Below are 21,982 nucleotides of genomic sequence, written 5' to 3' on the forward strand. Positions count from 1 at the left end.
ATTAAAATGTGCACACTTAAAGTGCATACTTAAAGTGCACATTCATATGTCCGGATTCCCAATTAAGTAGACCTCGACCTGATATTAAGCTTTTCAGTGTGGTTTTCGGGATGTAAATTTTCTTGGAGCACCAGTACTGTATTATATCATGTTTGGTTCTTTATTATGACATAATGCCATATGTGCTAGAAAATGAAAACGTGCATTTGAAATGCAGCAAACAGTTGAAACTAGCCAGTACTGTGGAATTAAACATTTCATTTCAAATACATTGACTGCCTCTGTGGAAAAGGTTAACAGAAGTTAAATTTCTTTAGCTAACAGACAAAAATAACTTCATTGTTTCACAAGACTACCCACCATAACTCAGACTGCTCTGCTCATCGGCCCCGGATCTACGACATTTGCGAACAGAGTCAAAACTAAAAAAAATTGAATTTTCAAAATATGTTAATCTTGTAGCGCACATCTTTCTGAAAAGTCTGTAACATAAAACATATGGTCGGCCGGAGCGGCCGAGTGGTTTAACCTAACCTAACCTAACCTAAATCATAATAGGGCCAGATCATCATTGAAACACTTCAAAGAGGTATGCCAATATGAAGTTCTTAAAATAGTCAAAGAAATGAAAAATTCATACAGTACAGATATTTTTAATATGTCAAACAATCTATTGAAAGAAATCATACATTACATTGCAGCACCATTAACATATTCTATAAACCTGTGTCTCATAGAAGGGTTTTTTCCTGATCCTCTCGAACTATCCAAGGTAACTCCAGTCTTTAAGAAGGGTGTCAAATCAGATCCTGCAAACTACAGACCAATTTCACTAATTCCAGTACTAGGAAAAGTCTTTGAAGGCATAATATATAAGCAGATGTATGAGTACCTAGAACTAAATGGTATGTTAAGTGCATCACAGTTTGGTTACAGAAAAGGAAGGTCAGCTATACATGCCATAGAGCTCTTAGTCAGAGACATTCTAGCAGCATTTGAGGACCATGCGCACGCACAGGTAACCTTATGTGATCTGAGCAAAGCTTTTGACTGTGTTGACCACTCACTTCTGCTCTCTAAACTTGAGTACTATGGAATATGTGATAAAAGTTTAAAACTCATCAAATCATACCTCAATAAAAGGAACCAGGTGGTGAGTTTAGGAAGTCATCTGTCAAACATACTCAAGGTTCAACATGGAGTGCCACAGGGATCTAAATTGGGACTACTTCTTTTCCTTGTACACATAAATGACTCACCAGGAAATATAGATGTAAAGACATATATGTATGCAGATGACACAACTTTTCTATGTATAAACCATGTACTTGATAACCTTGTAACTGATATGAAATTGGTAAAAGAAAATGCAACATCATGGTTTAATGCCAATGGTCTGCTATTAAATGAGGAAAAGACCCAGAATATGTGGTTCAGTCTATCAAAGACTACAAAAATAGAAAAACAAAAGGCAAAGTTTTTAGGTATTGTACTTGACAACAGTCTAACATGGAACTCTCATGTTGATCACATAGTGGTTAGGTTGTCAAGAGTTATATATTTGTTGAAGAGACCGATGTGTTGTGTGACATTTGAGTATGTAAGGACAGCGTACTTTGCCTTTTTTCAATCTGTTTTAAGGTATGGGTTAATACTCTGGGGAAGCAGCAGAAAAATAAATGAAATTATGGTGATCCAGAAGAAAGCAATCAGAGTAATGGTTAAGGTAGATAATAGAACACATTGTAAACCATTGTTCATTAAATATAGAATTTTAACAGTAATTAATTTATATATTCTTGACAGTGTTAACTACATACTTGCTGAACTACCTAATTTAAGTGTAACAAATGAAAGGCATGGCTACTATACAAGAACGTGTACTTCTCTGCTGTTGCCACAAAATAGATTAGCTAAAACTAACAATAGTCATAAGTATATGGCAATTAAAATACATAACAAATTGTCTAAAAATGGGTCAATCAAGCCTGACAAATTATTTAAAGACAATGTTCATAACTTCTTGTTAACTAATCCATTCTATTCATTAGAAGAATTTTTAGAAATGCCCAATATCAACTTAAATATGTAAAAATTTATTTTGTAAAATTAATAGGTTAAGTGAACTGACGAAGTCTATTGCATGTAACAATGCTGAATGACTAATAAAGAATCTGAATCTGAAAAAGTCAACTTATGATTCATTCAGAAATCAACTCAAAATGTGTTCAAAAACCAGCAGGGAAGCGTTTCAAAATAATATGAATAATCGATAGACAAACGTGCACTGGATGCTAGGCGCTTTGTTAAACAAGTTTTTTTTCCTCAAGAATATGAATTTGGCGCCCCCTTTTCCCGGTAGCATCTAGCTGCTTGCACAGCCAACAGCCACATTCCTGTAGCCAGAAGCCGGAGAATCTACCACTCAAACGTGAGCATGAGACCGCGCGTAACTGCTAAAACAAATCGAATATAAACAGTTGCGACTTCACGCTCATTGGAGGCAATTTGTTGTTATGAAGCACTGCATAGTCTTCCTAAAGCCTTTGACACATTCTCAATTGGCAGCCGCTTGCATGAGCACTGTGTGTCGTTGTATATGGTGCATTTCCTTTGCAATTTAAGTTATTTTCGTTTTTTCTCTCATTTATGTTTTATTGTTGCAGTAGCAGGATACAGTAATATCCTTTGTTAGAGTATCGGCTCTTATCAGTCAAAATTACAAAAATTTAACTGAAAACTCGAACAATGAAAAATTCCCGGAATTCTAAAAATATCCCAGGTTTTTCCTGGTTTTCTCCTGGATGAAAAAATTCCCGGGTTTTTCCCGGATCTCCCGGTTGTCCCGAGACGTATACACCCTGAGTGTGTACTAACAGTTAAAATAACTCCTCTCTTGGAAATATTTGGAACCACAAAATTTTTGGTATGCTTAAAATTAATATTATTAATTACAGAATCTAACGTGAATTATTAAATTTATTTCTGGATCGGTTTATAAAATGATGGTGATGGTTCTTCTTTTATCATGAAAGCTTGGAAACTCTTTTGCTTTGTAAACTCTTTGGAATAATGTGAGTACTGCAGAATGTAAGTAGTAGTGGGCATGCCTCTGATGGAAAAACACTTATTTTGCTAAACTTGCCAACAACAATGTAATTTTTGGTGTGAGGAAAATGGAGATTCTGAAGTCAGTGTGGTATAGAAAAACTGGATAAAATAAAAAGATATTCACAGCAACAGGCAAATCTTCATCAGTTATTTCGTCTTCTGTATAGTCAGTGTGGTATAGAAAAATTGGATAAAATATAAAAATTAACAGGCAAATCTTCATCAGTTATTTTATCTTCAGAAATCCTCAATGTTAAATCAAAATTTCAGCCGCAATAATGTACCCCTAGACTTGGAGCCTACAACAATGAGATAATCAAGATAAGTAAAAAGTTCTTCTTTTGTACATCTTAATGCCTCTTGAAGTTTTCTACACTTTTCGCAGAGACATAGAACTTTAATGGTGATTAGTATAACATCTGAGTCATTCTGTACTGTCTACAAGCACAGAGAACTAAAAAATAGCTTGACGCCATCACAGTTTCACTCCTGTATGCAGCCATTCGTGTACCAAAAATTGGACGACCAAAACTCTCCCGCCACCTCTGATCTGAGAGTGAGCTGCTACAGTATAACACGACCCACTTTGGGTTACAATATATAAAACTGTGTCAGGTTCGGGGGTCCAGCCTTCGATTCCCGGCTGAGTAGCTTTATTAAGAATTAAGGTGCCTTAGAGTACGGAAGATACGATTTCCTCTTCGGAGAACTAGCAAGCCTTATCTCAGGACGAACAAGCTTGAGCTTTTAAGGTAGCTCAAGTACAGTGCCCAGGCAAAACATTCCTTTGTAGTGCACAGCAGTAGCAAGGTAGTAAGAAGAAGAAGAAGAAGAAGAAGAAGAAGATGATGATGATGATGATGAAAAGAAGTCACCGTCCTGTGATGAAGAATTACGAGACTGCTGCAAGCAGCCTGCAGCAGTAAACTAACCAGGATACCTTACAGCAGTTACGACAACCGAGGTCGGGACCACCGACACTTGAATCAGCGGCACTTGTGCACTGACCGCACCAGATTCAAACCTCACACCTGCACGAGATGTCAACACAGCACTGCCACCTGATCAAGAAACACATTGAGTGAATCACAAAATAGTGTGGAAACACAGTCTACAGCTGGGAGAAAGATCGGAAAAACATCTAATACGAATCTGGAAGGTAGTGAGGCCCTGCTCAGGGCGTAGTATTGACTGACACATTTAAGTTAATTCTGAGGGCTTTTAATGAAAGCAAAGGTGAACTTAGAGAATTCGTACACAACTGTCACCTATCATTCAAACTAACATCACAGCATAGTCACAGTGTGCTATTAAAATTTGTTATAACTAGGATTGTGGTGCAGCTACTACTTGCATGCGGTTTGACATCAACTTGGGCATATGTGAAAGGGATTTTATTGTGGAACTGTGAGTCAAAACAGACTTCGGATTACCACGATTGTTCACTATTCTCTAGTAGACAGAGAAAGGTTGAAAGTGTGGCCGAAACATAACAACACCGATTTTGAGAAGCCATCTAGGGAGTGACGAGGGGGTCATACATTCCAGATAGCCATACTCTAATTGGGAAGCTGGCGTGAACAATGTTTGTACAGGGAATCGAGGATGAGAGGAGTAAAAAGAGTCACGATAGCACAAGGAGAAGATTTAACATTAGCACAAGCAATGGATCTAGCATCAGCAGTAGTAGTGCCCATCACCTCTTGTAAAGAAAAGTTTGGTGAATCCAGTATCATGAGAGATTTCTGTTTTATGTGTAAGAGAGACGGCCACCATGTGAGGAACTGCACTGCACTATGGAAAAACTTGTCATGAAAATAGATGCCATGCACCTGAGTTGCGACAAAAATGGGCACACCATCCTCCATCACTGGCAAGAAAGATAGAGGAAATACTATGTAGAGGTCGTCGCAGGAAAATGGGAAACGAGCGAGCAACAGTGTACCATCGATGCTATCTTCAAGGCATACAGGACCACGTGATCAGGTGAGACCAAAAACCGGGAAACAAAAGAATGGCATAAATAGGCAGTTGACCAGTGCTGCAAAATTGTACTCAGTAGACAGCAAGGGCAGGAATGATTTTATAAATATAAGATGCACACAGGGAAGCCTGGGAACAACAAGTTTCATTGGAGATAGTGCCACTCAGGTGAGCATAACAAAAGAACCAGCATTGAAGAGTATGGTGGGCAGTAGCATAGATGAAAGAATAAAACTTAAAGGGATCACTAAACAAGTAACAAACAAGCACAGAACCGAGATGTTAACACTGATAGTTGACAATGTGTGTGGAACACAAGTTTCAGATGGTCCACATGAAGGAATTTTAGGCATAGACATCTGCAAATGTTTAAGAGAAATAAATCTCGAGTACTGGGAGAGAACCACATTGTGAGAAATGACTTGCAAGGGCAAATGCAAAGCCGGAGGTGTCAGTAGGAACACAGGTAGGATTGGACTCAGAGCTGAGAGAGAAGAGAGACCTTCAAAGTGAGGAACCAGGAGAGATAAAAAGTGATACAATGGCACATCTACGGGAAACGAGGAACGAAGGTGAGCAACGGGTGGAAAGGAAAGTGTGTCTGTGTGAAGTTATACAAATAGACCCACGACAAGAAAAGATTTTAAGAATTAAAGTGCAGAACACAGATCTGACCAAAGAAATAGTGGAGAAGCAGCAGTTGCAAATGGGAATGTATTTTCCTGCAGCCTCGGTGATCGAGCAGAGAGGCACGTGTGTCACAAGTATTTTGACTATCACAGAAGAAGAAGAAGAAGAAGAAGAAGAAGAAGAAGAAGTGGTTATATTAAAATATCCCAACTCAACAACAGAAGCCTTGCTTGGCATGGGAGAAGATGAGGAATGCCGCATACATAGTATACATTCAGTGGACCGAGAGACAAGGTCACGAATTAGCAGATTAAAGGATATGGCTTGAGTGGATCACTTAAACAAAGAAGAAAGGACTTCAGTTATTGAATTGTATATTGCATATCATGAAGTATTTCATCTGCCTGCAGACAGATTAACGTACACAGAGATGGTGAAGCATAAAATTAAGTTGAAACTAGAGGCGCAACAAAAAGTAATAAATATCCAATCATATCAACTACCAGAGGCAAAAAAGGAAGGTCTCCAGAATGAAATAAATGCAATGTTAAGGAAGGATATCATTATGCCAAGCACAGGTGGGTGTAATTTTCCATTATTGATGATTCAGAAACACGTGAATGCTTCAGGGAAACGAAACTGGAGAATAGTTGCAAACTATCGGAGATTAAATGACATTTGCATTAACACTGTATTTCTGCTACCCAGTATTGATGAAATTTTACACTACTTTGGAAAAGCGGATGATAGAGAGAAAACAGCATTATCTACTCCATAAGGACATTACAAATACAAATGATTACTGATGGGAATAATAGATAGTGGAGCTACTTTTCAGAAACTGATGAACACAGTATTAAATGGACTTCAGGGACACGTGATGTTTGTATATTTAGATGATGTCATGTTCAGAGCTATGTTACAAGAGTATGGTGCCAGACTAAGGGAAGCATTCGAGCGGTTCCAATTTCACAATTTGAAATTGCAGGTTGACAAGTGTGAACTATTATGGAAACAAGTAACTTACCTACAGCATGTAATTATGACAGATGGATTAAAACCTAACATGATAAGACTGTATCCAAGACCCAGTACCACAAAGCAATTAAAGAGCTTTCTAGGGACCATATCATTTTATCAAATACTTCAGACAGACAGTGAAACTGTTATACGAATTACTGTAGAAAGAAGCAACATATGAGTGGCTGACTCAGCTGGAAGCAGCTTTCCAAGCAATGAAAGCAAAAATAGTTCGCCCCCAATCTCACAGTATACTGATTTTATGAAGCAGTTCATAACTGCAACAGACACTAGCAAGCAGCTGATTGGTGCCTTACTGAGCCAAGGAGAATTAGGACAGGGCTTACCCGTTGCCTTTGCATCCAGAACATTGAACCACACCAAGAGAGGACATAATATGATTGAGCAAGAGCTCTTAACCATAGTGTGGGGCAGTGAAGCACTACCGGCCTTATGTGTATGGAAGAAGACTCATTGTATGTACTGATCACAAACCTTTGAAATGGTTGGCGCATGTAAGTGATCCATCATTAAGAGGAATGAAATCAGGATTAAATTGGCAGAATATGATTTTGAGATAATATACAAAACAGGGATCGCAAAACGCAATAATAAATGGATTGTCATAGATACCAAAAGAGCCAACTGCAGTCATTAGGGATGTGGAAGAGATCAGCAAGAAAGAACAAGATGACCAGCAACCCATGGTTAGTAAAGAGGAGAAGTGAACTATTCTGAAGAAATTTCATGATTTACTAGTAGTTGGACACCAAGATATCAGCCATATATATGACCATATTAAAAAGTATAGGCCATGGAAAGGTCTGAAGAAAGACACAGAAGAGTACATTTGAAGTTGTGAGAGTTATCAGAAGAAAAAGATAACACAGAATAAGGTGAAGATGCCCTTAGTACTGACCAAAATACCCAACCAGGAATTAGCTAATTGTGATATCAGCATGGTTGGACCACTTCAGATGACAGATAAAGGGAACAGATAAATCACAATGTACAGGATGCCCTCACAAAATTCACTACAGCAGAGCCTATAGTGCAACAGGATGCTGACACAACAGTGCAGATCTTGTTTCTCATTTACTGAGGGTCAAGAAGATTCAATCTTGTGCACACCTCCCCAAATGACTAGAGCATTCAAAAGGATGAATTGAATGCTAACAGAATATCTACTCCATTATGTGGAGATGACACAGGAAAACTGGGATGAATGGCTACATTTTGACACTTTTGTATACAACAGCACACTGCATTCATTATTATTATTATTATTATTATTATTATTATTATTTGAGAGAATATGCAACATAACCAGGATCCTACAGTGGGATCTGGCCAAAGTACAATACAACCATGATGATTAGGTAATGGAACTAAAGGAAGGGATGTGCCAAATGCATCAAGTGGCAAGAAGATTTAATAAGGAATGTAAAGAGAAGAATAAAGAGTATTATGATTGCACTCAAAACCCCAAGGAATTCAAGAAAGAAGATAAACTATTATTACACAACAAAAGTGTGAGGAAAGAGTAGTCAAAGAAGTTAACAAGCCCACAGAGGGGATCTTTCCATATTGTAAGGACTCACGGAATAAATGTAGTATTCCAATGAACAAATAAGTAGTTCATAACACTACGCACAAACAGATTAAGGCAAATAATGACTTTAGACAAGTCAGGCTGTGATAAAGTTGAGTTTATACAAAGAGGGTCTTGCTTATATAAATTCTAAAAGCATAGGTGAGGGAGACAATGTCATCAGTCCAGGCTGACCCCAGTCTCTTTGCCACTACAGCCTAGCCCTGGCTGCAGTAGCAAACAGGAAGAAAGAACAAAGATGGAATACATCAGTGAGAAGTGTAAAAGTTAGAAACTCAGACATCTCAGATGCATCATCCATTGCACAACGTGGAAAGAGGAGAAGTATTACGACCATATGTATGTGGATTGTGATCTAACTCATGGGAAAATCTCACGACATGTGCACCCCCTAAGTGTAATTGTTCCTAATGCCAGCACTTCATCACCAGATGTACAAGATCACAGAGGAAGATGGGAGAAGACGTGATTACTTCTTGTACATATTTATGGGTGTATTATATGTATCAATGGAAAAATCTATGTATGTATATTTATATGTAAAAGGAAAAGAGAAACCCATGCCTTTATGTATGTATATGTATGCATCAATGTAAATTGTATAGGAAAAATTGTAAAATTAGTGTCTAAGATTTGAGGGCGAATCTTCCCCCAGTAACAGAGGTGTAATGACCGAATCATGGAACGCTGCCAGAAAAAAAGAAAAATTATTCAAATATGAATATTAGCCATAAACCTTGTATTGTAGGTACAGGCACACAGCGTAAGCCACTTTAGTCAATCCATTAAGAGAATACATGTATTAAGAAATCGCTGATTTCACAATCTCTGATTGCAAATTAGAGGTAAAAAGTGATGCAGTTTCATATTGTCTATAAGCAAAGAGCCTCAAATGCGCTATACAGAGGTCCTCAAATGCCAAGCAAGACAGAATTTGGCAGAGTTTGAGAGTTCCAGTGAACAGAAGAGGTCCAGCGACAGCTGCCTCATATGAACAAGCCTACAGCAGGTGCTATGTAAATGAGCAATCAGACTCAATTAACTTCGTGCACTAAGAAGGACTTGCAAAGCTTGCCTGTATGTACCTCTGGGCTAGGGTTATTGGTTTCCAACATACATATGCCTACATGTACCTATGTCTGTATGTCAGTTACACTGTGACAAGTACTTGAACATAAGTGTTTAATTATAACTAAAGTGATAGGTGGGATTGGCCAGTTTTTCTGGCAATTGATAGGAGAATCTAGCAAGCCTCATCTGTGTTTTTGTAAGCCAGCATATGTGCTCTTCTGCATGTTCATTGCTAACATGTGAAGAAGCAATAAAAAGCAGACCAGTAAGCCAATGCAGAGACTCATTTCACTATCACCACCATATCTCCTTCCTTAGTCTAAAACATCCAAGACATTCTATACTGTCTCCAACCACAGACATCTGAAAAATTCCAGCTTCATCACACTGTTGTTTCACTCTTGAATGTAGCTGCTCATGTTCCAACAAAAAGATGACCAAAAATCCTGCGTCACCTCTGATCTGAGAGTGAGCTCATAAAATAAGTATGTAGTGACCCGCGTAGGGGTTACAACATCCTGTATTTGTCCGGAACTCAAACTAACCTCCCACGAGGTCTTGACTCATTAAACTTAGGCTTCTGTAATACCCGCACATTTCAGGACTTGCTTCCTTTAGAAATGCAACTATTTCATTCCTCCTGAATTCTGAGGATATTTCACCTGTCTCATGTGTCTTGCATACAAGGTGGAATAGCTCTGTCATGTTATGATGTCTATAGGATCTCCATAACTCAGAGGGAATATTGTCGACACCCGGTGCCTTGTTTTGACACAGGACTTCCAGTGCTCTGTCAAATTATTCTTACAGTATATCTCCAACACATCTTTACTTACTTCCTCTTCCTTTTCTATAATATTACCTTCATTTCCCTTCTTTTCTTAGTAGTGGTTTGCCATCTGAGCTATTGATATTAATATAGCTGCTCCTTTTTTCTCCAAGGATTTTTTCAGTTTTCTATAGGCAGCATCTATTTTTTGTATAGCCATGCGTGCTTCCACAGCTTGACATTTCTCCTCTAGCCATTCCTATTTTAGCAATTTTTACTTTCCTTCAATTTTATTTTTTAGACACCTATATTTCCTTTTGTCTACTTCATTTGGCACATTTTTATATTTTCTCTCCTCATTAGTTAAGTTCAATATTTCATGTGTTACCCAAGGATTTCTATTGGACCTAGTATTTTTGTCTTTTCAATCTTCTTCTGCCTTCACTATTTCATCTATAAAAGGTACCAATTTATCTTCTAGTTTATAATTTTCTTCTGCTTTGGTAAATCATTGCCTGATTCTCTATTTGAAACTCTGATAACCAGAGGTTTGTTTCATTTGTCCAAGTCCCATATCCATAATTTCTCAACTTCGGCAATTTCTTTTGTTTTAATCTACAGTTCATAACCAACAGTTACAGTGAGAGTCCACATCTGCCCCTGGAATTGATTTCCAGTTTAAAATCTGATTTTGAAATCTGTCTTATCATTATACACTCCTGGAAATGGAAAAAAGAACACATTGACACCGGTGTGTCAGACCCACCATACTTGCTCCGGACACTGCGAGAGGGCTGTACAAGCAATGATCACACGCACGGCACAGCGGACACACCAGGAATCGCGGTGTTGGCCGTCGAATGGCGCTAGCTGCGCAGCATTTGTGCACCGCCGCCGTCAGTGTCAGCCAGTTTGCCGTGGCATACGGAGCTCCATCGCAGTCTTTAACACTGGTAGCATGCCGCGACAGCGTGGACGTGAACCGTATGTGCAGTTGACGGACTTTGAGCGAGGGCGTATAGTGGGCATGCGGGAGGCCGGGTGGACGTACCGCCGAATTGCTCAACACGTGGGGCGTGAGGTCTCCACAGTACATCGATGTTGTCGCCAGTGGTCGGCGGAAGGTGCACGTGCCCGTCGACCTGGGACCGGACCGCAGCGACGCACGGATGCACGCCAAGACCGTAGGATCCTACGCAGTGCCGTAGGGGACCGCACCGCCACTTCCCAGCAAATTAGGGACACTGTTGCTCCTGGGGTATCGGCGAGGACCATTCGCAACCGTCTGCATGAAGCTGGGCTACGGTCCTGCACACCGTTAGGCCGTCTTCCGCTCACGCCCCAACATCGTGCAGCCCGCCTCCAGTGGTGTCGCGACAGGCGTGAATGGAGGGACGAATGGAGACGTGTCGTCTTCAGCGATGAGAGTCGCTTCTGCCTTGGTGCCAATGATGGTCGTATGCGTGTTTGGCGCCGTGCAGGTGAGCGCCACAATCAGGACTGCATACGACCGAGGCACACAGGGCCAACACCCGGCATCATGGTGTGGGGAGCGATCTCCTACACTGGTCGTACACCACTGGTGATCGTCGAGGGGACACTGAATAGTGCACGGTACATCCAAACCGTCATCGAACCCATCGTTCTACCATTCCTAGACCGGCAAGGGAACTTGCTGTTCCAACAGGACAATGCACGTCCGCATGTATCCCGTGCCACCCAACGTGCTCTAGAAGGTGTAAGTCAACTACCCTGGCCAGCAAGATCTCCGGATCTGTCCCCCATTGAGCATGTTTGGGACTGGATGAAGCGTCGTCTCACGCGGTCTGCACGTCCAGCACGAACGCTGGTCCAACTGAGGCGCCAGGTGGAAATGGCATGGCAAGCCGTTCCACAGGACTACATCCAGCATCTCTACGATCGTCTCCATGGGAGAATAGCAGCCTGCATTGCTGCGAAAGGTGGATATACACTGTACTAGTGCCGACATTGTGCATGCTCTGTTGCCTGTGTCTATGTGCCTGTGGTTCTGTCAGTGTGATCATGTGATGTATCTGACCCCAGGAATGTGTCAATAAAGTTTCCCCTTCCTGGGACAATGAATTCACGGTGTTCTTATTTCAATTTCCAGGAGTGTATATTGTACCTGACACCTTTGTCTCCACACCTCTTCCACACATCCAACCTCGTTTCATGATTTTTACACAACATGTTGAAAAAGTTTAAATGTGCTTTGATCAAGATTCTACCAGGCTGGTTCCCCTTTCAACCCTTTCACCAAGACATGTTCTCCTATTATCTTCCTTCTCTTCCTTTTCCTACTACTAAGTTCCAATATCCCACTGCAAATACTTTTTCCTCCCTTAACTATCTGTTTTTTTCCCTCTCTCTCATTATACAGTCTGTCAATCCCTTTATAAACTGCAGACCTAGTAAGTGCATAAAAACTTGCACTACTGTGCTGGTTGTTGGCTTTGTGTCTGTATCTGCTATGATATTGTGTTCACTGCATTGTCCATAAGAGCCTACCCACATCCTTCTCATTCAATTATCAGACCTACTAATCCATTAGCCCATATGACTGTTTTCATAATCTTGTACTCACGAGACCAGAAGTTATATCCTTCCCACTGTCACACTTCACTAATTCCCATTATATCTAACTTCAACTAATATATTTTTCTTTTAGGTTCCCCGGCCTATGTACACAATTAAGGGAGGTTATATTCCAATGGATATTGTAGAAGCTTAACATGAAGACAGTCTTCCATCTTGCATGTAAAATTAGGAACATCCAGGGCTCCATAAAAGATATCTTAGGACTAAGGACAAATGGCATGCACAGCATCATGTGTGTTTCTGCCAATACATCAGACACATCATCAGCCAGACACAACACTGCACATCACAGAGCTGCATGGGACAGGTGAGGAATGTCCTCCTCGGGTACACAGAGAAGTCAGTGGTAGCAGAGCACAGCATCATTGAGGGATATATGTCAATTCTGAAGACACAAAGATGCCATGTCATAGAAATATGACAACAAGAAAATCAACATACAAAACCTGTAATGTGTAAATAACAGTCCTACAAGATTCAGACATCTCATCTGAGGATAAGTAAGAAACTTGTCAAAACATTACTCTGAAACCACTGTATTACGTGGCTCATTTCCCAAGAAGAGCTTATCAGTGTAATTCACAAAGAAACCTTGCATTTGAATATATCACTGGTACTGTTTTGGAACTGTACCATAGGGATCTCTAACCTCCTAAAGCCAGATGTATTTCTAATGTATTTATAAGTAACTGGTGACTTTTAGTCAAATATTCAAGACAGTCCCTAGCCCTCAATAATAGCTGATGGATAAGTCGGAATATACTTATACAACTGCACCGTAGTAGCCTACAGAGAACTATCATCATTGAGTTATAAGGTTAATGACTGAATAAATGAGAGAAAATAATTAAATACTTTTCATCAAGAACATTCACTCACATTCTTTCCAAATTGCAAATTCTGACTGGTCTATACACATTTTACATTTGTCATCAGATTAATGTATGGTAAATAGTGAATAAAATATCCATCCCCCTCCCCTTTGTTCAAAAGCAAGTGACTCCAGCTTTGACTTGACAAGTGATGCAAGTGACTAAAAATTTGCTAGGTGGCAGCACGGTCCATTCACTGTGACTAAGATATGAAAAGCAGAAATTTAAGTCTGCTCAAAGTAATGCCTTTTGATTCATATTGTGTTTCAACATGGTACTTCTTGTCTGTCTGGAGTGTCACGCACCTTACTAGCACTGACAGGACTGCTTACAAGAGTTGACATGTGTAAATGGAAGACTTTAATATAATCAAGCCTGATAATAGAAAACTGGCCATGCTCTGCAATAGATATTTTTGTAAGCATTAGCCTGGTTTGTAAGTATTAGCCTGTAATGATTACTGTAATAAGATGAGAAAGTAAATGACAATGACAATACCACAGCTTTAATTACTGTCCTCATAACACATATCGCATAACAACGCTATAGCACCACTGTTATACCTTCCCTTCATATAATGTGATCCAATAGTTCTTCAGATGTCACAAATTATTACAAACAAAATGAACAAAAGTTTTATTTAAATGGAAGTTTCTTACAACTGTCACCATAGTAGAGTAACACAGTGATAATCCAGCAATCGATAATATGACAGACCCAATAGTGGCCCACACATCAAAAATTTTCCCGTATTTTTAGCTCAGCATGTTGGCTTGGGCTGTATGATTGGACACCTCCAACAAACATGGGAATTGACAATGACAAATTTAGCTACTGAAGAAGAGATGACTGGCGATGTGATATACGAAAGTGCTTTCAACCCACAAGACACACCACAAACAAAGTGACAAGAAGGAAAGTCTAAAACTCTCATATCTTTCAACAGCCTTAAAAACTTTTGTGAAATTTGCTGGGAGTAGCCAACAATACAATGTGTCTGAATTTATGATTTAACAGAGACTTACAGTATTTGACTTTTAATTCAATTTTGTTTTTACAAAAAAGTAATAATCCTACATACTTTTAATTTTTTATAGCATAATCTCTCCTGATATGTTTAATGAATAACAGTTATTTGTTTTTATAACAACGAAGCAATCAATTTTTGACAATATAATGTAACTGCATAGATAAAAAATCTACTCACCAAGCAGTGGCATAACACACACATGAAAGTAGATCTCCCTTCTCCTTCAACACTTCTGCCTGAAGAAGGAGCCACTGACTCTGAAAGCTTGCCTAATTGTCACCTTCTATTACGTGCGTGTTCTGCCGCCACTTTGTGAGTATATTTTTATCTATCCAATTACATTACTGTTACTTGTTTTTGTATGATAACAACATTTTTAAAAAAATGATCTTCAGAGTCCAGCATATTCATAATTCAGCACTGACAGATTCCAGAGCATGTCGGATTATCTACTTGTACTGTATTTAAGGAACGACAAGATCTTCTACCTAGACTGTTACCTGATTTATTTACGTCACAATCGAGATTTTGGCATGTGTGCCACTGGCAAGTGATAACTCAACATTAAGTATGTTAATACATATTCTTTACTGTTATATACATCATTCTAATATAAATCCTATACTCATATATTTAACTTTGTCTGTATAATTGCACGAACTGTCATACATTGTACCTGGTGCACGGACTGTGGTAAAAAGGGGAAGTTTCAACACTGAGTTTGATAGAAATTATTATACAAACTGTAATGACCTCCATTTATACTGACTATGGGAAATCTGTTTGTTCTCACATAGGTGAAGTGAAATATGTGAACATGGTTGGACACAACAGTAATGTCCACTAAACATTAAATAATATGTATGGACAGTCTTCTTGTTGAGTGATCACTTGAAATTGGCAAACATGCCAAAATTTATATTGGAAGATTCAGTAACAGTAAAGGTGGAAAATCATGTTGTTTCTGAAATACTGTGGAATTGTGAGTGTAAGTAAACAGAAAATAATAGTAGCTATGTAAGAGTGACACAAAAATTTAAAACCTAAACATCAGCTCACCAAAATCAGTCCAGATATTAGTGATGATGTTCCAGTCAAGGCTACATAGAACTTTGGTGTCAAAGTACTCAGGAACATTGTCACCTGCGAACAAGACAGACAATACAATTATTGCAACAATAAAAAGTACATCTACATCAATATAGTCTATTTCAACCATATTTCAGTTATTAGACAATTCATACAAACTTCATCTACTACACTGATGACTTTATATTCACTTTTAGGGATATATTTATTCAGACCACTACTCAGTTAGCCACAACACTAACTAGTAAAATGAGAGAACTGTCAAGAATAGTTAGTACTTCAACTATGTCAACAATTTTCATGCATTATCAAACACTTCACTTTATGGTTTCATGGTGAGCAAAACCTTTGGTCCATTGTCAGTAATACTAAATTGAACGGAAATTACAGCTCTTGTAATAATGGAACTAAAAATTCTGCAGCTGGAAAAAATCTTAGTACTTTATAAATTTTGACTGAAAGTTGGTTCTTAATTACTGTAGTTCTATATCATTATTATTTTTTTATTAATAAGCATTCCCATTAATTTTGCTAATAAAACTAAAAGCAATCTCTCTCTCTCTCTCTCTCTCTCTCTCTCTCTCTCTCTCTCACACACACACACACACACACACACACACACTCACTCTCACAAACTCAGTCTGTCCACAGTTTTTTATTAATTTTTTCTTCATACCTTATACTCCCCAAAAAAATTTAGTCATAGGTTGAACTCCCTCTGCTTACAAAGTATACTCTGTGATTTGATGGAGAAACAACAGGAAAATTAGAAAGGCAACTTAGGAATATCAGCTCTATTATTACAAAAATGTGTGTCCAACTTACTTCGGAAGACACTGGAGACATCACAGTAAAGGAGAATATGGTTGCAGCACTTGCAGACTGAACAAAAAGGTGCAACATGCAGCAAAACCAGAGTGAATACTCAGAAGTGCAAAATACTAAATGTATAAGGTAGAAGATCTTATCAATCCTATTTACCATATATTAATGTAAATAAACTGGTAGGATAATCCACCCGGCTTTTCTGCTGGATTCTAAAATCTACACAATTCAATATTTTGGCAATCCATTTGTCTGCCATTTCAGGAAAACGCTACTGCTGAGTCCCCAATGAAAATCTGCTGAGTCCCATTTTCATTGGGGAGGCAGCAGCAGCAGCAGCATTCTCCTGAAGAGATGGATGGATCACTCAAATGTCAAATAATGTTGATTTTAGGATATGGAACCAAACCACAAGGAGAGTATCAAGAATTATTACACTTCGAAAGCCTAAGAAGTCACTAACTGGTAAGATGCTCTCCAAGGCTGGGCTGTCAGTTTTATGATCCCTAACTTCTTTTTTGTATGTATAGCCACCAACAAATATATGAACTTATCTCTCAAAAGTTTGGGTCTCAAAAGATTTTTGAGGATGATGACATATTTTGCCACAGATTTATTTATATTTATCATTGGGCTCTGTGATCAGCTTTCTTATTGTCCTTATTCCACATGCACTGGCACACTGTGTTTCCCACTCTCCTGTTGTTTTACATAGAGAAAGGTATCCATAATGTCTTGTATCATTTTCTCAGCTAGATAAATCTGTGTGGTAGTCTGTTCTGCCCTCTGGAAATTAGAGCAGGGGTGGTACTAATTTCAATGATCAGTCTTCAACTGCATTGTGATTAAAAGTGAAAATTGGTGATTGTTACCCACTTCTACAGATTCTGAAGAGTTAACTGACAAAGTTCTGTAGTTCCCACGCTGGAAGATGTGAAAATAAAAGTTCTCCAAAATTAGAGAACAATGGGAATAAGTCTCTATTGTGTATATTATGGTATTTACTGCATCAGAATTACGCCTGAAATAATTTTCAGAGCTACATCATTCCACACAATGAATGTGTCTGGAATGGGACTGCCAACTTTGTCACAGAAAAAACTATGTTACAAAATATTTTAGAAATTCTGGAAACAGTCTACAAAGCTGACTTGTGATGTTGTCTCTGGATATCATATTTTCATTTACCATCACAAACTTTCTGTGTTGAACAAGACCCTTGTGAGGTGATATTTCCATTGGACAGACTCTTCTGTTTGGTTATCAAGAGATGGAATGGTACCTTCCAAACTCAGACTGGAAACAGATGAGGGTTGACCTTGTTCCAGTCTTTCCTGCACACTTGATAACAGTAACACAGTAATCACCTACTTGAGCATACAAATCTTTCTTGCCTTTATGAGGTAGATCATAATTTCATTAATAACACTGCAAAGGATGACTTTGAATCTTTCTTTCAGATGATGTAACATGATATACAGAGAAAGGAAAAAAGAGGTTTGCTGAGCTTCTTGCAGATAATTTACAGGGGGGGGGGGGGGCATCATCACACAAATCAACATCCCCGTGGTTGCAGGCATCAGAGAGATACCTTTCTTAGGTTAGAATCACTGTTCAGGCACCCTGTTATGAAAGGTGTTAAAATAACAGATGAGCCCCAGGAAATTCTTGAGAATGCGCAGAGAAGTAAGGTTAGCTTATTTCATCATAATATTAGAGGATTGAGTAATAAAGTATAAGAGCTTCTTGTCTGTTTGTGTACTTTAGATAGCTCTGAAAATGTAAACATCCTGTGTCTATCTTAGCACCACAGGATTAGAATAGTTAAATATATTAAGACAGAACCCAAGTTCAAAAACATTGAGGCAAGCTGATTTTGTAGTAATCAACACACAGAAATGTGTGCTTGTGAAGTAATACTGAAAAACAGTTCACTTTTAATTGTAATGGTACATAGATCACCACTAGGAAATTTTGAACTGTTTATGAGGAATTTGGATTCCTTACTATTTTATCTGTCAGAAAGCAGTAAATAGTTAATAGTCTGTGGTGATTTCAACATAGATTTTCTAAAGGATTCCAATATGAAAAATGATCTGGAAACCTTATTTGATCCTACAGTTTGATTTCGGTAATTAACTTTCCAGGATGGGTGAATAAAGACACTGGGATCCCAATGGATAATGTTTTCTTTAATGAAGCACAAGGTAAGAAAATAACTGTATTCCCACTAACAAATGCTCTTTGATCATGACACATAGTTAGTCAGGATAAATAAGATACTGCCTTACAGTATCGATACCCATAGTGCACATAAGTTAGAATAATTCATGACTCCAGAAAAAATGTTTTTAAGTGCAGTTTACAAGAGATGAGGGATAAAATTTATAATGAACCAAATGCTCACAAAACTTAATCTGTTCTGTGATAAATGCATATCATTATTTGAAAATAGCTTTCCATACAAGCTAATAAGAAGGGATATTAAACAGCCATGTGAAAAATGATAGACCACTAGAAGGATTAAAGTAGCTTGTGAAAGGAAAAAGGAAATTTGTGTGTTGCCAAGAACAAACAGAGATCCTGCAGTAGTTACACACTAGAAACACTATTCAAATTTACAAAGAAAAGGCATTAAAAATCAAGGAACATGAACATTAGTTCAGAAGTCAGTAATTCCGACAACGTACTTAAGGCTACAATGAACGTAGTGAAATGGGAGAAGGGACAACCAGCTACAGAACAGGATAACATCTCTGTTGAACTGAATGGAATGGCTATAAATGATGAGTGACAGGTAACAAATATAATCATTTCTTAAATACAGTAGAAAATATGAGAACAAACAGTTCAAGAGAAACACCACAGCAGTATGTTGAAGAAGCAACTCTAATCAAATTCTATCATACGAATGTATCACCAACTTCTTCCAAAATGAAGAAAATTATGTGTTCTCTCAAAAATAAAAGCTCATCTGGATCTGACAGTCTTTCCCACAGAATACGAAAGATTTGTTCCCATATCATACATGCATTCTTATCTGAAATACGTAATTCATCAGTTATCCAAGGCATTTTTCCAGAGCAATTGGAATGTGTCGTTGCTAAACCCCTCTATAAAGCAGGTGATAAGAGGGATGTCAATAACTACAAAACTGTTTCACTACTGACATTTTCCACAATTTCTGTGATGGTAGTGTGTTCTAGAATTAGATCTCACCTGAGAAACAATAATATCCTCTGCAGACCACAGTTTGGATTTCAGAAGAGTTGCTTTACTGAGAATGGCATTTACTTGTTCACTCACCAAATTTTACAAGCATTAAATAACAAAATATTACAGTTGGCAGTTTCTGCGGCCTACCTAATGCATTTGACTGAGTGAATCACAATATTCTCCTAGATAATTTGAGGTTTTATGGAACTGATGGTGTAGCCAACCAATGGATAATGTCATATCTACCCAAAAGAATGCAGGAAATTGTAGTTCGTAAGTCAACCAACACAGTCTGGGGACATATCACATCTGGGGTTCCCAAGGCTCAATTTGAGGTCTGCTACTGTTCCTCCTTTTACTTGTGAACAATCTTCTGTCTAATAAACAACAAGCAGAATTAGTTCTTTTTGCAGAAGACACTAGTATTGTAATGAATCCAAGCATATATACACTTACAGAAGGACTGTAAACAATGTTCTCAACAGTACCACTGGTTTTCTGTGAATGGTCCCCACCCACCAATTTTATAAAGACACAACATATTCATGGAGGCATTTTCCAGCTTTTTTGCTACATGAAAGGCAGTTTGTTTTCTGGCATATGTGTTTCACTTCTTTTATTTATGAATATCTCCAACAGTCCGTAATACTTGTTTTAATAAATGGTAATGTAGGAGTTACAAATATGTTACTATGTTAGGTTTTTAACATTTTTCCCTTGTTTTTCAGATTAGAAACAACAAGTTTTGTGAGGTTGAATTATTGTTTGGTGGTACTTACAATTTACAATGTTGCTAGTCCATGTGTGTAGTCCTGGAGATGTATTCATTTAGTCTCTGTGCACCAGCTGCCCAATTTCCAGCATTTGTGTTGTAATAAATGTAAGTGAAACAACACCAGAAATTGGAAATATATAAAAATAAACATGTATTACAGGCCACTGAATATGCTTCATAAATAAAAGAAGCGAAACACATATGGGAAAAAAAACACCTTTCATTCAGTTGCAAAGACAGAACATATCTCCATGAATTTTGAACCAACTAAGGAATGTCAGAAAAAGAAATGGTGACAACATATTCAGTTTTGCCTATCTAGAGATACTGCACAAATGATAGTTGTCACACATGTAGAAGAAATTATAAATAGGATAGAAACTTTGAAACTTTTACGTGTTCATATTCTTGAGAATTTAATCTGGGAAAAGTACATTCTCGAGATCCTAAAACAAGCTAGTTCAGCCACATGTGCACTTAGAAACATTGGAAATCTTATTTTCATTCAGTGGTTCCATCTGGAATAATGTTCTGGGGCAACTCACCTTTAAGAAAAAAAAAGTCTTCATTGCTCAAAAATGAGCTTTAAGAATAATATGTGGTGCTCAACAATGGCCATTATGTAGATATCTGTTTAAGGAGTCAGGCATTTTTACTACTGCTTCTCAGTATATTTACTCCCTCATGAAGTTTGTTGTAAGTAATCCAGTGTAATTCAAAAGTAATAATGATGCTCATAATTACAATACCAGGAGAAAAAATCACATTCATTATTTCACATTAAGGTTGTCTTTAGCACAAAAATGGTTTCACAATGCTGCAACCACAATCTTTGATCACTTACCCAGTGATACAAAATGTCTCGCAAGACAGCAAAGTACCCTTGGAAAATAACTCCTTTCATACTGTAGAAGTATTATTGAAAGGTGGTGAGTAGGAATTACTAACACACATCTGTATATCTTTTTTTTTTAATAAAAATTAAAAACAAAAGAAAAAATTGAAATGTTCAGCATGTAGCCTTACTTACAAATTAATTTGTGATGTGAAAGTAAAAAGACTCTTAATGAGTTATTGTGTAAATCACCCGTAGAACACGAAACTAACTAACTTATCATGCAGCGTTTCTTTGTGTACAGCAAGTGAATATGTAGCATACAGCAATGTCAAGAATGTAAACTATTAAAACCTTGAATACACAGTATTAATGTTCCACAATGATATTTATTTAATAGTTCATTACAAACTGGCTTTTGGGTTCTTACACCATCATTAGAAGCCAAAGCTCAGCTCACAATGAACTATTAAATACATATTATTGTGGAACATTAATACTGTGTATTGAAGTATTTAATATGTC

General features: G+C 37.9%; 1 protein-coding gene across 3 annotated transcripts in view; it reads right to left on the reverse strand.

Moving 5' to 3' along the window:
- LOC126248570 (protein ST7 homolog) overlaps nt 1-21,982 on the reverse strand; it is a 163,763-nt gene that overhangs the window by 122,950 nt on the left and 18,831 nt on the right. For all 3 annotated transcript variants that reach the window (XR_007545509.1, XM_049949672.1, XM_049949673.1), the window contains exon 2: nt 15,777-15,860. Coding sequence is in view for 2 of the 3 variants with exons in the window: in XM_049949672.1 (XP_049805629.1) it covers nt 15,777-15,860 (84 nt within the window). In the remaining variant the exon portion in view is untranslated. The remainder of the gene's footprint in view (nt 1-15,776; nt 15,861-21,982) is intronic.

Source organism: Schistocerca nitens, chromosome 3 (assembly GCF_023898315.1).
Source record: "Schistocerca nitens isolate TAMUIC-IGC-003100 chromosome 3, iqSchNite1.1, whole genome shotgun sequence".
NCBI classification, from domain to species: domain Eukaryota; kingdom Metazoa; phylum Arthropoda; class Insecta; order Orthoptera; family Acrididae; genus Schistocerca; species Schistocerca nitens.